The 16288-nt window shown below is 36.9% G+C and overlaps 1 protein-coding gene across 1 annotated transcript in view; it reads right to left on the bottom strand.

Annotated features, from left to right (window-relative positions):
- The window catches only part of LOC106876911 (transmembrane protein with metallophosphoesterase domain), a 24299-nt gene that overhangs the window by 4419 nt on the left and 3592 nt on the right, over positions 1–16288 (bottom strand). Inside the window, exons 2-4 of the mRNA XM_014925661.2 lie at positions 9535–9645; positions 6662–6830; positions 2443–2582 (exon numbers count right to left, since the gene is read on the bottom strand). Of these exons, the coding sequence (XP_014781147.1) occupies positions 2443–2582; positions 6662–6830; positions 9535–9645 (420 nt within the window). The remainder of the gene's footprint in view (positions 1–2442; positions 2583–6661; positions 6831–9534; positions 9646–16288) is intronic.

Below are 16288 nucleotides of genomic sequence, written 5' to 3'. Positions count from 1 at the left end.
TATTTGCTGTCTACAGACCCCCTGTCTTGTCCTTGCGGACCACAGTTTGAAAACCCCTGTTCTAGTTGACAACCAGTCAGTTGTTAGTAAAAACCCTTTGTTTGTCATTGTTTGTGACTTCATCAATGACATGCCTCCTCACTGATTGGAATAAGGACTCTCCCAAGACAAAATGAGATTTGGTTTCAACATGAATTCACATCAAGAATCTTTACAAACCAAATACATAAACAAAATAACACATAAAATTCACCATTTTGAGCGTGGCCATTGCCAGTACCCCCTGACTGGCCTTCGTGCCGGTGGCATGTAAAAAGCATCCACTACACTCTCTGAGTGGTTGGCGTTAGGAAGGGCATCCAGCTGTAGAAACTCTGCCAAATCAGATTGGAGCCTGGTGTAGCCACCTGGTTTCACCAGTCCTCAGTCAAATCGTCCAACCCATGCTAGCATGGAAAGCGGACGTTAAACGATGATGATGATGATGATGATGATGATGATGAATAATCACCATCACCATACTAGTCATTTAACATCCATATTCCATGCTGGCATGAGTTGGATGGCTTGACAGGATGATCTGACTAACCTAAGGGCTGCGATGGTTACTATGGCAAGCTTACTATTACTGAATGCTCTTCCTGATGCCAGCCGTTTTACAGAGTGTACTGGATACTTTTTTTTGTTTTTTATTCATAGCATTATCTCCCTTTCTTTTCTTTACGACGTTAACATGTGAACTGGTTTTTATTTCTAACAAGCCAAATAACTGTGTAAAAAGTCTCCCTCACAGATTTATATAAAGGGTTTTCTAGCTTGAAACTGTACCTAGGCCACTTAAGTGAAAACCAGGGATCCTAAATATTAATCGAATAATATTTATTATATTACAGTTAGTTATCCTCATATCCAGTTTTAGGATAAATACACTATATTCATGTAGTCATACGACATGATTAAAAGGGTTGGTGAAGGGAAGAGCATCTGGTCAGAAACACTGAGTCAGGAAACCTGTCCAACCCATGACAGGATAGATGAGCTGATGGGATTTGTTATCAATATCATCTTCTCTAGATTATGCATCATGATAACATTGATAAGGACCATAGCAATAATGATAGTTTCTTTGTAGTCACCAAGTCACACATTTCTAGGTGAGGGGTCACAGGTATTTTTTCCTTTGATGCTAAAAAGATAAAAGCAAAGTTAAACTTGGCAGGATTTGAACTCAAAGTATAAGGGGACATAACTAAATACATGTATTTAGTCTCACTACAGTTTCTACCATCCAGCATCCAGATATGAAAAATGATAATGGTTTCACGTTTTGGCACAAGGCCAGCAATTTGGAGGGAGAGATAAGTTGATTACATTGACCCCAGTGCTTAACTGGTATTTATTTTATCGATCCCAAAAGGATGAAAGGCAAAGCATTTTGTCCCACATGCCAACAATTCCATCAGTTTGCTGCCTTACTATTACTAGTGCTGCTGCTGCTGCTGCTACTACTACTACTACTACTACTACTACTACTAATAATAATAATAATGCTGATTGTGGGCAACAAAGAGAGTGGATGTAATAATTTGAGCAACTATGACAATTTGAAATGGGAAATATACAGGTTGTGGGCAATGAAGAGAGTGGACATGGTACCAGTAGTAATTGGTGCTCTTGGAACTCTCAGCTACCAACACGGCTCAAAAAACTGGTACAAATGTAAAGATAGAACACCTACAAAAATCGGTATTGCTTGGAACTGCAAGAATTCTTGGCAGGGTCCTTGAAGCATGACCAGTAAACAAGTGTCACCTTAGTCTGCTGGCTGCGGACAGCTGACACTTTTCCATCGTACCAAGCAAAAGAAGCTGACAGTCTTCATCAAATAATAATGATAATAATAATAGTAATAACAATAATAATAATAATAATGATGATGATGATAATAATAGGCACTGCACACATCCTACGTAAAACACTTTCAATACAGTAACCATAAAAGCACAGCACATACCCAAGGCACACAGAGCTGCGCTCGGTAGAAGTGAAAGCACGTTATAAAAATAAAACTACTGAATAATAATAATAATAATAATAATAATAATCATCATTGCAACAAGCATTTCTACTTTAGGCACAAGGCCTGAAATTTTGGAAGAAGAGGATAATCAGTGCAATTAGTCTATTGAATGGATTTATTTAATTGATAATAGAAATGGAATAAAAATCAAAAGTTAACTGCACCAGGATTTGAACACAGAACACATGATTATGTAATTAGATGCTGCAAAACATTCAGTTTTATGTTGCTGTTTTAGCCATTTAATTTCCTTGATGACAAAAAAAACAATAAAAAACAAAACGAAAAAGACAACAACAAAAAACAAAACGAAAAAGACAACAAAAAACAAAAGGACACAAAGATGATATTTTTATACCCACCTGATAAGATTAAGTCAACTCTGTAAGAAGAATCTAGAATTGTTTTGGCTACTCTGGGTTGATGTGCAAGTACGACAACTGGTTGCGTGGGATCACAGCTGGACAAAGCTGCATCGATATCAGGGCCATGACCATGGTAGCTGCAACAACAACAACATGAATATTTAGGAAAATGAAGATGCTGGCATGGCTGTGTGGCAAAGAAACTTATTTCCTAACCATGTGGTTTCAAGTCCAGTCCCACTGTGTAGCACTTTGGGCAAGTGTCTTCTACTATAGCCATGGGCTGACCAAAACTTTGTGAGTGGATTTGGTGGAAGAAAATGAAAGCAGCTTATAGTATGCATGTGTGCGTGTACCTTAGTTTGCATCATGTGTTAATTGTAAATGAGCAGCACCAAAATAGAAATGGTGTGCAGAATGAAGTGCATCTGGATGTGGAAAACTGGCCTTGACCAATTCCGTCTGGCCCATGCATGTATGGAAAAGTAGATGTTAAACAATGAAGATGTTGATTTGAAACCAGGAAGCAATTTTAAAATTTCATAAGGGTCAGACATGACTATAACTATGTAGTTCCCTTAAAGGGCTAGTGGTGCCTACCATTAACCCCATAACATTGGTTGATGTAAATTTACGTGTGCTGTGTACTCGCTTTGAATCAAATGACAAAAATATAGGCAGCCCTATCTGCTGTGATTTTGTACCTGTTTGTGTACCAGTTGATATAAATATCTGCTATCACTCATGGAATCAATAACAGAGGCCACCATGCAAATTTCAAGGAATCTGATAGGTTTATTAGATTCTTCATGTAAATAATTCCAACTCAGTTCGAGACTTCCTCACCACAATAGTATAAAAGCAACAGCTTTGGCAGTTACACCACCATTTCCACTATGATTTCCTACCAAATTTATACACATTCAGCAAATTCTTCTGGTTCTTCATGGAATTTACAGTTGCATCCAGCCATGCCAGTTTCATTGAATTTATGGTCCTCACACTGATGACAGTTTGCATAAATAAACAATGCAGGCTTTAAAGCGGTTGATGTAAATATATGCCAAACCATTGTCGTGTATTAATTGCTGATCTCGTTGCCTGATAAAGAATCGTTGTCATGGGGTTAAGTAGCTGGAGGAACCCAGAACTCACATGGAAACCAAAAGCTGCTATACTGTCAACTCCAAATACAAACGATTTTTTGGTGCAGTTAAAAGAATCTTGTTCCCCGTAACGATGCTAGTCTCTTGTTAACAATGACAATCTAACATGGAACTATGCAGCACACAGTCTCAGGTTAACTAACAATACGAGTGGAATTTGGTAGGCAGGAACTGTGCAGAAGACCATTACATGTGTATGTGGTATACCCTTTATCTTCTATAAACATCAACAATTAAAATGAAAAAAACATGTGGTGCTTTACTAACAATGTTCCTTGCATCATGTTAGATGATTACCACATGACTTTTGCAGTTGAAGAGACGACAGACCAGTGATTGGCCTTTTGGAAACTTACTAACAATGGAGCTTCTTCTTCACAAACAGTGATATAAAATAATAAATAAATATATCATTCTAATTAGTTTCAGAATAATACTTTCCTGTTAGATGTTCATCTTTAACGAGTGACTGGTATCCTGATACGAATAAGGTTTAGTTTTCAACTGCTCAACACCAATCACAATCAAATGGAAATTGTAGTTGCGGCCATTACCAGTGCTGGTGGCACATGATAAGCACCATTCATTCATGCGTGGCTCGCTGCCAGAGCTGCCTGACTGGCTCCCTGTGCCGGTGGCATGTAAAAAGCATCATCCAAACATGGCCGATGCCAGCGCCCCTGCCCCGACTGGCTCCTGTGCTGGTAGTACGTAAAAAGGCTCCTACTACACTCTCAGAGTGGTTGACGTTAGGAAGAGCATCCAGCCGTAGAAACATTGCCAGATCAAATTGGAGCCTGGTACGGCCTCCTAGCTTGCCAGTCTCCAGTCAGACTGTCCAACCCATGCCAGCATGGAAAACGGACGTTGAATGATAATGATGTTAATATAACAGAGTTTAAAATATAATTATTAACGACATATTTATCCTCACATAAAAGTGGATGTTGTTAGCATGAGAGAATTTCTCATGAAGGCTTTTGGTGCATGTAAGCATTCTTGAAGGAGCAAGAAAACTAAGTATATTAACCCTTTAGTGTTTAAACCGGCTACATCCGGCCCAAATGTTCTACTCATTTTATGCTCAAACTGGCCAGAACCAGCATCTCACACCTACCCTACAATGTCATTCTAAAAATAAACAATTACATCTTTCAACTCTTGAAGCTACAAGATAATACCGGATTAATTTTTAAAAATGTAAATGAATAAGGATTACTTTTGACATATTAATTTGAACGCTAAAGGGTTAAGGTATTGGACAACTTGATAAGATAACATCAATTCAAATCTGCTGGTGGCAATTGTGCTTCTGAGCTGTGTATACAAGATAAAACAATGTTGAGTTTCAAGTCAGTCTACTACGTCTTGCTATATTGAGTCTAAGCTCAGGTTTCGGTTTTAAACTACAAATGATGACTGGAGTGCAACAGGTGACTCTGAGTCAATCTCATTACATACCAAATATCCTTCATCATATGGACATCTTTCGATAATATTACATCATAATAAAACTGATCTTCAGAAATGAAGCAATATGCAATCAGAGAAGATGATATCTATGAAGACATGGCCAACCCATCATTGTAAACAGGAGAAAAGAAAAAAAAAATGATAAAAATAGAAGATGATAAATATTGATGGTGATGATGATTGTGTCACATATATTATGACCCCCACACCTTGAGGGTATGCCCAAGCACTTGCCATTGTTTATCTCTCTCTCTTCTTTACTCTACCATCCCATATATTCCGATCTCCGTTCCTTGTGAGTATACTCTGGTGCTTTGCCACCATCTCTCTCTCCCCTTCTCTTGTTATTCCCTCTGGTTAGGTAACCATGTATCTACTTTACAGCAACACACCTGTTTCTTCTTCTTTCTTATTAACTTTCTCTGTCACACTCTACCCTTTCATCATCTGACACAAGATCCCCTCCTCCTCAAAGATTCCCTGTCTTGCAAGTTACTTGGTGAACCTGTCAGGGCTGGTGCCACATAAAAAGCATCCAGTCCACACTGCAAAATGTTTGGCATTTAGAATGGCATCCGGCTGTAAAAACCATGCCAAAACTGGCCTCACCTGTGCTGGTGCCATGTAAAATGCACCCAGTCCATTCTGCAGGGTGGTTGGTGTTAGGAAGGGCATCCACCCATAAGAAAACCATGCTAAAACAGATACAGAAGTATGCTAAGAAGTCTGGTGCAGGCTTCTGCCTGGCCAGCTCCTGTCAAACTGTCCAACCCATGCCAGCATGGAAGGCAGATGTTAAAACAATGATGACGATGATGAAATCTGGACACTGCAAACTTACTAAATTCTTTTTTGACACCACAAAACTATGCCAGTTTAATAATTAGTTCAACACTCCACTCACTAAATAAGTAGTTCTTTGTTATTAGATAAATGTAGTAGCCTAGCTAGGATTCACTTCATCATTTGAAACAAGATAAAAAGAAAACTTCAGAAGCTTCATCTGCTTAGAACGGGACAAACCCATCAACAAGAGAACGTCTTAGTGACTATCGAACCTGCTAAAAGTTACAACTACATCTTAAGAGAAGGACACATTAGACATTATAGTTCATCATTGTTTAATGCCTGCTTTCCATGCTGGCATGGGTTGGACGGTTTAACTGAGGATAGGCAAGCCAGAAGGCTGTACCAGGTTTCAGTCTGATCTGGCAAAGTTTCTACAGCTGGTTGCCTTTCCTAATGCCAACCATTCTGAGAGTGTAGTGGGTGCTTTTTACATGCCACTGACATGAGGGCCAGTCAGGCAGTACTGGCATTGGCCACGCTTGAATGGTGCTTTTTACGTGCCGCCGGCATGGGAGCCTGTCGGCTGGCACTAGCATTGACCACGCTTGAATGGTGCTTTCTATATGCCACTGGCATGGGATCAGTCAGCTGGCACTGGCATCGACCATGCTTCAATGGTGCTTTTTACATGTGACTGGCACGGGAACCAGTCAGGCAGCTGCTAGAATATCCTTGTCCATAGTTTTGCTTGCTCACCAACAAAGGAGCTAAAATGAACTGAATCTTACCCCAAGTGAACAGCATCAATGTCATCAACTCCAGCCAAACAAAACTGCTGAGCTGCTTTCACACCAGTGCGAGGAAGTTTGATGTTGGTATTGTGTAATACAATGTAACCAAGTTCCTTCATGTGATTATACCAATTGTCAACATCCCCAGTATAATATTCATGGTTTCCTGGTAACATAAAAAAAACAACAAAAACTAATTTAATAGGCAAGTGAGGTTAGGAGCAAAGGTCAAATAAAAGTACCTACTTTAACTAAAAGCAATATACACATTATTACATTCAGTAGATGAGAGAGAAAAACTTACCGTATAAAAAACAAGATTTATCATTACACACTCTATAGGTATTAGCATTGGGGCAATATTTTCTAAGTGTGCTAGGATTTTTAATTTCTTCATATTCCAAAAGATAGTGTAAATAGTTGCATTGCTATGAGTACCAGAAAAAATGGAAAGAATACTTAGAGGAGATGTGGATTCTACAATCTGCAGTAACTTTAAATCAGAACTGATACAGGGCTGAAGGGGATTCTAGTTTCTCTGCAAACAACCCTTTTAGTGTCAGTGGCATGATAAAAATGCTATCAGTCAGCACTGTAAAATGGCTAGTGATAAGAGGGTATCCAACTATATAAAAAAAAAAGCATGTAAAAGGAAAGAAAGAAACTATACAATCACAAAGTTTTCTGGCTTTCTTTGTTGTTGTGTGTACATTTGATGAGAGCAACAACATGTGGCAAGATGCTGGGAGAGATCTATCCAACTGATTCCAGCATGAAAAAGAAAATACAAAATGATGGTTGTGATGATGTTGATAACCAACCAAAAGAGTCACCAGTTTATGTTGTTTCTAACAGCACTGCATTGAAGACTTGATTCTCAAATGGCCAGTCCATTTCACTGCTGAATGTATGTAATACAGAGTTGGAACTTGCCATTGTATGCAGTCTGGCACTCATAGAAAGGAAGTGGTTGATGTGATCATCTGACAATAGACAAAGAAATATAAATTCACAGAGGTCTTGAAATAAAGACTTCATAAGCAGGAGTATTGTTTGTGAATTGCCCATTTTTATTAAAGTACAGTTGATTATACAAGTGTTTGGGACATTCTACATATGTTATTAGTTAATTAATTTAAACCCTTTCTGATTGTATTTCTACTGAAATATACTAAGTATGTTTCAATTAATTTTGAAAATAAACAAGAATTTGGAAGGATTTAATAAAATATACAACTTTTTTCTTATTTATTGGTTTATCAAACATTGGTGTTTGGAACATGGTAAGATGTTCTTACATAAAATAATAAAATACAATAAAAGAAAAAAGTTTTGATTTAGATATGAATATGTAGTTACAACAAACTTCCCATCACACATTCCATTGAAAATGGTTTGTTACTGAATCATGTTTCAGATTGAAAAAAGCACTGGTGCTGGTGCCATGTAACAAGCATTGGTGCTGGTGCCATGTAAAGAACACTGGAGATGGTGTCATGTAAAAAGCACCCAATACATTCTGTAAAGTGATTGGTATTAGGAAGGGCATCCAGCTGTAGAAATCAAGCCAAAACTGACTATGGAATCTGGCATTCCCTTGGCCTTGTCAGCTCCAGTCAATCTGTCCAACCCATGCCAGCATGGAAGATGGATGCTAAATAATGATGATGATAATGGGACTTGTCCCTATTCACCAGAAAGGAACTGATTTAAGAAGGCATTATAAAAGAGAAGATTAATTCCTAACATTTATTGATTAGTTTTACATGCAATCATCTTATAAACGAATAATCAAGCCATAGGCAAGATACCATTCTCGCTGGAACAACTTCAAGAGTTACCATTGGAACAGTGAATATTAGACTTACTTTTGTTGATGAACACTGCTTTATTGCAATTTAAACACCACAAACATCCAAAAAGACCATTGTGAGCGCTTTGAATAAAGCTTATTAAACTTCATATCATTTTAACTGCCTGGCAACTGTTATAACGAATCCTCTTCTGCTAATTACAAAGCTCCCCACTGTTTCTAATTTACACAGTTAACTAAAAATAGTGCCATAATCAATGCAATGAAGTCTTAGTTAAATGTAAAAAATTAAAATTTTCCTGACATTATTATAATCTAACTATTTATTAATCTCACACAGTTCATTGGTTGTTGGTATCACATGTGTGACGCCAACAAACAATAACTCTGCGTGGTTAGAGCTTACAGGAATTAATCAACAACTAAATGTGATTAAAATTTCTGTGCAAATAAGATAAAAAATATTGCTGTTATTTACATTCGACGGATATTTGTCCTCATCTTGTTTGTTGTTAACACAATGTTTCGGCTGATATACCCTCCAGCCTTCATCAGGTTTCTTGGGGAAATTTCGAACCTGGGTTTGCATACCTAAGGTATTTTTCAGTGTTATTATTATTATTATTATTATTATTATTATTATTAAGGTCACTGCCTGGAATCGAACTCGGAATCTTGGGGTTAGTAGCCCGTGCTCTTAACCACTATGCCATATGCCCGTGGGCAATTATGGAATGAGAACCCAGGTTCAAAATTTCCCCAAGACACCTGATGAAGGCTGGAGAGTATATTAGCTGAAATGTGTTAACAACAAACAAGATGAGGACAATGTAAATAATGTAATTCCTCATCTCTCAAATATAGAACAAAAATATTGGTGAATATTTCCAAAAATTTTTTTTAACTTTGAATTCAGCAGAATTTAATCTCAGAACATAGAAGGATGAGGTAAATTAACACATTTCATCCAACCCTAACCATTGCAATCAACTAAACACCTTTTTTGCTTTTTGTTAGTTATGGAAAAGCTTAAGTACCCTTTTTGTGAGTCATGTACCTGCTATGAAAAACTTCCCATGGACACTTTTGATGTCTTGCATTGGGGCCACAGCATCTTTTAACTTCTGCACAGAGCCATCAACTAAATCTCCTGTCATCACAACAATATCTGAAATGAATGAAAGCAAATACCTTAAAACAGAGAAAAAATTTTTTTCTTTTAAATGTAAACAAAGAAAAGAAAAAAAGGGGTCACTTGGGAGTTGTTTTAAATAGCTTTTCTTAGATTAATTTCATGAGAAGAATTATTATTTGAAATAACAGAATGAATAGTTTAAACAACCTCTACTGGACTTTTAACCTCATTATCTCTTCTGTTTTGTGAAACATTGTTCCAAACAGTTCAATTTCTGTTCATCAATAGGTGCCTTACCTACCATGTTTATGAGCAAGCTACAAAGGGAGTCTGAACATAGCAGTTAAATCTTCCTCACTTTACATGTCATCATTTAAAAGAGTAAGAACACAGTCCTAGATATACTATATATAGAAAATATAGTCCTAGATTTGAAAGATTAATCCTTGCAAGGTTTATTAAAGAAACTTTATATTTATAGAATAGAAGTTGAAAAATCTCAATCCAAAATTTACCAATGACTTGTTCTTAGAAATAGAACTGCTTCTACCAGACCCTCCTTCACAGAAGGAGTCTTGATTTTAAATTAACCACATCAGGATCAGTGACACTGGAAATGTTAGCCTATTTCATAAGTTTAATGAATAAACCCTTTCTGCTTCTTTCTACTGTAAATGCAGTAAACATATGGATTTGTTGAATCCAAATTTCATCTTAAATGTCCTCATTGGACATTTGGGCTTGAATTGAGACTATTGTTCCTAACCTACAAGTGGTACTTGATGTCTGAGTTTCCTGCAGCAGCATCAGAAACACAAATGTTATACATGTTACTATCAAACCAACTTACATACACACCACACTGCTCAGACCACATACCTGTGAAAATGCTGTATCTTATAATCTCTTATGACCTCTCATGGTAACACTATACATTTCACTTGGCCAAGACTGAGGCACAAGCAGATCTATATGGTTAAGAAATTTGGCTTGCAACTATGTGGTTGTCAGTTCAATCCCATTGTACAGCTCTGAGGGCAGGTATCTCCTATCATAGCCTCAGGTTGGCTAATACTTTGTGAGTGGTAGTAAAGATAGATGCAGCCATGTCTGTGTAGCAGGGCGTTTACTTCCCAACCACAAAGTTCTAGGTTCAGTGCCACAGTGTGGCACCTTGGACAAATGTCTTCTGCTATAGCTTCAGGTCAACCAAAGCCTTGTGAGTGGATTTGATAGACCGAATCTGAAAGAAGCCTGTTGTATGTATACATATATATATATATATATATATATATATATATATATATATATATATATATATGTGTGTGTGTGTGTGAGTGCATGTGTATGACTATGTGTGTCTTCGTGTCTGTATTGTTCCCCACTTCTGGTTGAAAACTGGTGTGTTTATCCCCTTATAACTTAGTGGTTCAGCAAAAGAAATGATAGGATACATATCAGACTTAAAAAATAGTACTGGGGTCCATTTATTTGGCTAAAATTCTTCAAGGTGGTGCTCCAGCATGGCTGCAGTCTAATGACTAAGACAAGTAAAAGATAAGAGGCAGTAAGCTCATTATCTAAGTATGAATATGTATATCGCTCACTGCTGTATATGGGTAAAAGATGTAAACATCGATAAAAGAAAAAAAAACAAAAAAACTGATAAACTTGTGCTTCTGAACAAAGTTCCTGATTATTCACACCAAAAAGTACAATGAACCAATCACTGACATGTGGCAAACGTATAACCAAAGCCACTTTTGTTAACGAAATACATGATATAAAATAAAACTGCTTCATAGAGGTTAGGTTTCTCTTTCAAGATGAGAAAATACTTCTACTCTAAATATCTGATAAGCTTGTACAAAGTACAGATTTACCATATACTAGAGTCTAGAGTAACAATTACTCATTGGGGAATATGATGGGAGAATGAGCAGTACATCTATCTTATATATATATATATATATACTTTTTTTTATAGGTTAACAAAACAATCATTGGTTTCATGCTGAGAGAAATATACAAAATATTTTATTTTGTACAGATGGGCATGTGCACATACATGTGTATTTATACATTATTTACATTAAATATAGAACTGTATATGTATTTATATTTGTAGCTTTGGATGAAAACGAGCATGCTCACATAAAATGGTGAATGCAGTCCATTAGAAAGATACCAGGCCCAAAGTAAGGGAGACAACAATTATGATTTTCCTATAAGTTACTTCCCATGACCTGTATATTTTTTTTTTAATTCCCAAATCCCATACAATCTCATGTAGCGTTGTGTATTCTCATCCAAGATGGAGGCAGGTACCAATGTTCCAATGTGACAATTTTGATAACTGTTGAGAGATTTCTATCAGCATGAAACCAATGGTTGCCTTGTTAACTACAAATAGAGAATATTTGTCCACCGAAATGTCAAAGACTTTCCGTATTCCCGAGCATCATACTAATACATCCTTTTGTTATTTACACCACCTGTCCTCGTCTGTTGTTGTTTTTTCGTACATTCTCCTATATATATATATATATATAAATACTAGCATATATATATATTATTCTATATTCAAATGTCATCTGTCTCCTAAGCAAACCTTTCCTCACCAACACATCACAACACTGGTCTATTGTTGAGCAATATCATCTCAATAACTTTTCTACTGCTACTACATTGGTCAGTGCTCAACTGAACTTTTTCGCTGAATACTTGGCCCACTTAAAAACGTTGTAAGTAATCTCTTCTAAGCAGTACTCTGGAGTCAAGGTCATGAAATTGGAAGCAATTATTTATTGGATTACCGGAGTTGGTAACATTATTCTTTTCTACTCTAGTCACAAGGCCCGAAATTTTTGGGGAGGGAGCTAGTCAATTAGATCGACCTCAGTATGCAACTGGTACTTAATTTATGGACTCCTGAAAAGATGACAGGTAAAGTCGACCTCAGAACGTAAAGACAGATGAAATACTGCTTAGCATTTCGCCCAGTGCTAACGTTTCTGCCAGCTCGCCACCTTGAGTTGGTAACAATATTTCAATTCTGAATAAATATTATGTATTATACTAAAAATTTACTGTATTTGACTTACCTCCCAGACATTGCTCTAAATATTTGCTAATCCTTCTTCTTCTTCTTCATCAAAATAATGCCTCTTTCAAATGTCTTCCCCACCTATATATTTTCTAATAGTTGATTAAGCTGAAGATCAATCTTACCAGTATGGGTGGCACTGAAAATTTTATGAGCACTACCCCACTTCCTTTAACAGGGAAAATAAATTCATATCCTACAGAAGTTGATGTATTTTTCATCCCACTCTATGGCTGAATGATCACTTCATGATGATAAGGTTCCAGTTTCAATCTCACCGCATGGAATCTCAAGCAGGTGTGTTTTATCATAACCTCAGTAAGGTAAAAGACGCTCATTATCTTTTGAATGAAATTCGGTTAATGAAGACTGTGTGGAATCCTGCTGGATGGATTATACCTGGACTACATAAGGATCATACATTGTGCCATGTTGATTCTGCTTGAGAATTATGTAACGAGTACAGATATGTACCCATAGAATAAGATCCACCACATGATTAAGTTCTTTTGGCTGTGTGGTGGCCTGTGCACCTTAATTAGCCTGAAAAGCTATGCCAGTGGAGTGCAAGCTCTTTGTAGTGCCTTGCATAGCTACAGGCTGCCCTTTGGCATAACACCTGTTCAGTTACCCTGCTAGGGACACAGCAAAGCTATGGGACAGGAGCATGGCAGAGTGTGAAAAGGCAGTGGAAGAATTCAACTGAGCCAATGATGCTTCGTACATTGATGCTAAGTGGAGGGATCCTAGAAGACCAATGGCCAAGATCACCAAGCTCTAGTGAGAAAGTAACTGCAATGCATGGTTGTGTAATTAGCAAGTGACTCAAGCTCTCAATTCAAATGAATAGAATTGGATGGTGAGAGAAAGTTATGGGAATGCATATAAGCAGCCTGGCCAGACACACGTAGATACATCAAAGACAACTGAAAACCAACAACCGACAGGGGAGAAGATAACCAGAGCCAAGAACTGTGGAAAAAAGTCAACAATGTCCTATGTTCTGTAAGTTGTTGAAGGGTTTAAGTAAATGAATTACAACCGAGTATGAAATACTCAGTCACATATTCATTGATTGGACAGTTCATTCATCAAAGAAATTAACAGATATTCATTTTATTACATTAGAGGTTAATAAAATAAGTACCAGACAAGTATCGGGGTTGATTCAAACAGAAATATGATCAAAAGTGTTCCACCTATTGTGAACATCCCATCATTTATTTAGACACAGTGTACTCAAAACGACATCATTCAATGGATCTGTCCTGTTTTGAAAATAGAGTGTGATTTACAAAGAATTGATAACTGTTTCTAGCATGTTGAATGACAGCATACAGGCTTCCTCATCGGATCGCATAAAAATCTACTCCACTCTCCAAGCTGTATTGTAAATGCTATTAACGTTGTCTCTTTTTTGCCCTTGTGGCAAAACAAGATCAACATAGGAGACATCATCATTTCAATCAACCTCAGTGGTGAGTCCACAACACCCCATAAGCAGCAAATGGTTGGTTTCCTGGTTTCTCTAGCATATACATTCCTCTGTGGACATGATGCTGGTTCATCACCGGATTACTCGATTTTGCCAGCTGAGTGGACAAGAGCAACGAGAAGTGAAGTGCTTTGCTCATGTATCGCCTGGTCTAGGAATTGAAACCACAATCTTATGATCATGAGTCCAATGCCCTAACCACTAAGCGATGCACCTTCACTTCAGTACTCGGCTATTACTTTATTTTATTGAACCTTGAAAGATGAAAGGCAAATTAATTTTGGAAATATTTGAACTCAGATCATAGAGGGTTACAACCAAGTATCACTGTGTCTGATGCTCTACTGATTCTGCTAATCCACTCCTTTGATGGTTGATGACAAGGGAAATGTCAACCATTCATAACAAGAAAAGAAAAAAAAAAAAGAAAATAAGAACTTGTATAATAGTTTATACTCATGGTTTATATTTTGCCCCAACCCAAGGGCAATAGTAATGTAGGTACACACATAAGTTTTTGACCCCAAAAAAGCTAAAACCAGGCCACATACTATCAATAGTAATGAATAACAACATAATTATATCATTATTTAATAGTTTTATCAGCGTTTCTATTGAGACTTGAGGGGGATTATGATTTGCTCGCTGGAAAGCGGATTAAACTAAACCAAGAGACACACAGTCTGCATGGTTTTATTCTGGTATTGTATTTTTTTATATACTTTTAATTCTCAGGAAGTTGGTATATAATAGCAAAGAAATACATGAATAAGTGAGCAAACATTTGAACAACAGGAAATAGCAGCTGAATTTTATTTAATTCAGATATTATTGTCTTTTAAAAAAAATAACATAAGCCGAATTGGGTTATGTAGTCACTTATAAGCAAAAAAAAAAAAACAACTAAGATAATCACCATACTGGATCATGATTGGATTTGGGATGAAACAATATCAACAACAATGATGTTTTTCATTAATTTTGATTTGTTACTTATTAATTAGTCTCTTGTCAACTTAATCCAGTGGTTTTTAACTGGGTGTCTACATGACCCTTAGATTTAGTTGTTAAAATTTATGTATAATTAAATTGGTTATACTTCAACAATACATAGAGTATTTCAACAATATTTTTATACAATTCCTAATAATATTTAATTATCATTGTTCATCATCATCGTTTAATGTCCGCTTTCCATGCTAGCATGGTGAAACCGGATGGCAACACCAGGCTCCAATCTGATTTAGCAGAGTTTCTACAGCTGGATGCCCTTCCTAACGCCACACTGATTTAATCCATCTCTTAGTTTAACATTATCACCTGATCTTTAGAGGATTTCATTCTGTTGAAAATATTTAAACCAGGTTTGAGGATGAATTCTTCTCACCAGCCTAGGAGCTGGCTGATAAAACCCCGCCACCCCGATATATCATAAAAATTACAATCATCTTTAATGTTTTATATGAATATAAAGCAGAATCGTTACCATACTGGACAAAATGCTTAGCAGCAATTCTTTCAACTTTATGTTCCAAGTTCAAATGCCAGTGGGGTCAACTTTGCCTTTCATACTCTTGGGGGTTGATAAAATAAGTAACAGTGGAGCACTGAGGAAGATTTCTCACTTCTTTTGAAATTGCTGGCCTTGTGCCAACATTTGAAACCAATATTTCATATGAACCTTATCCCACCCCATTTCATTATAATGATCAACTATTATATGTAGTGAGTTTGAATGCTCTGGTTAACTGGATGCTATTTATATGACCAAAGTGTTTAGTCCAGCCATTGTTGTTGTTGGTATTATTAAGTCTGAAGATGGCAAGGGATTAGCAGAATAGTTCAAGCATTGGACAAAATGCCTTGCTTTATTTGTTTCACTTTTTTGCCTTTCATTTTTCTGGGGTTGATTTAATCAACTAACTCTTCTTTCAAATTTCTGGTCTTGTGCCTATGTTAAAAGCAATTAGTTAATCCAAAGGCTCTTGTGCTGGTGGCATGTAAAAAAGTACCATTCAAGCGTGGTTGATACCAGTACCGCCTGACCGGCCTTTGTGCTGGCAGCACGTAAAAAG

This window comes from Octopus bimaculoides, chromosome 17 (assembly GCF_001194135.2).
Source record: "Octopus bimaculoides isolate UCB-OBI-ISO-001 chromosome 17, ASM119413v2, whole genome shotgun sequence".
Lineage (NCBI taxonomy): Eukaryota > Metazoa > Mollusca > Cephalopoda > Octopoda > Octopodidae > Octopus > Octopus bimaculoides.
Note: the sequence above shows the minus strand (reverse complement) of the source record. Positions and strands in the feature narration are given on the sequence as shown.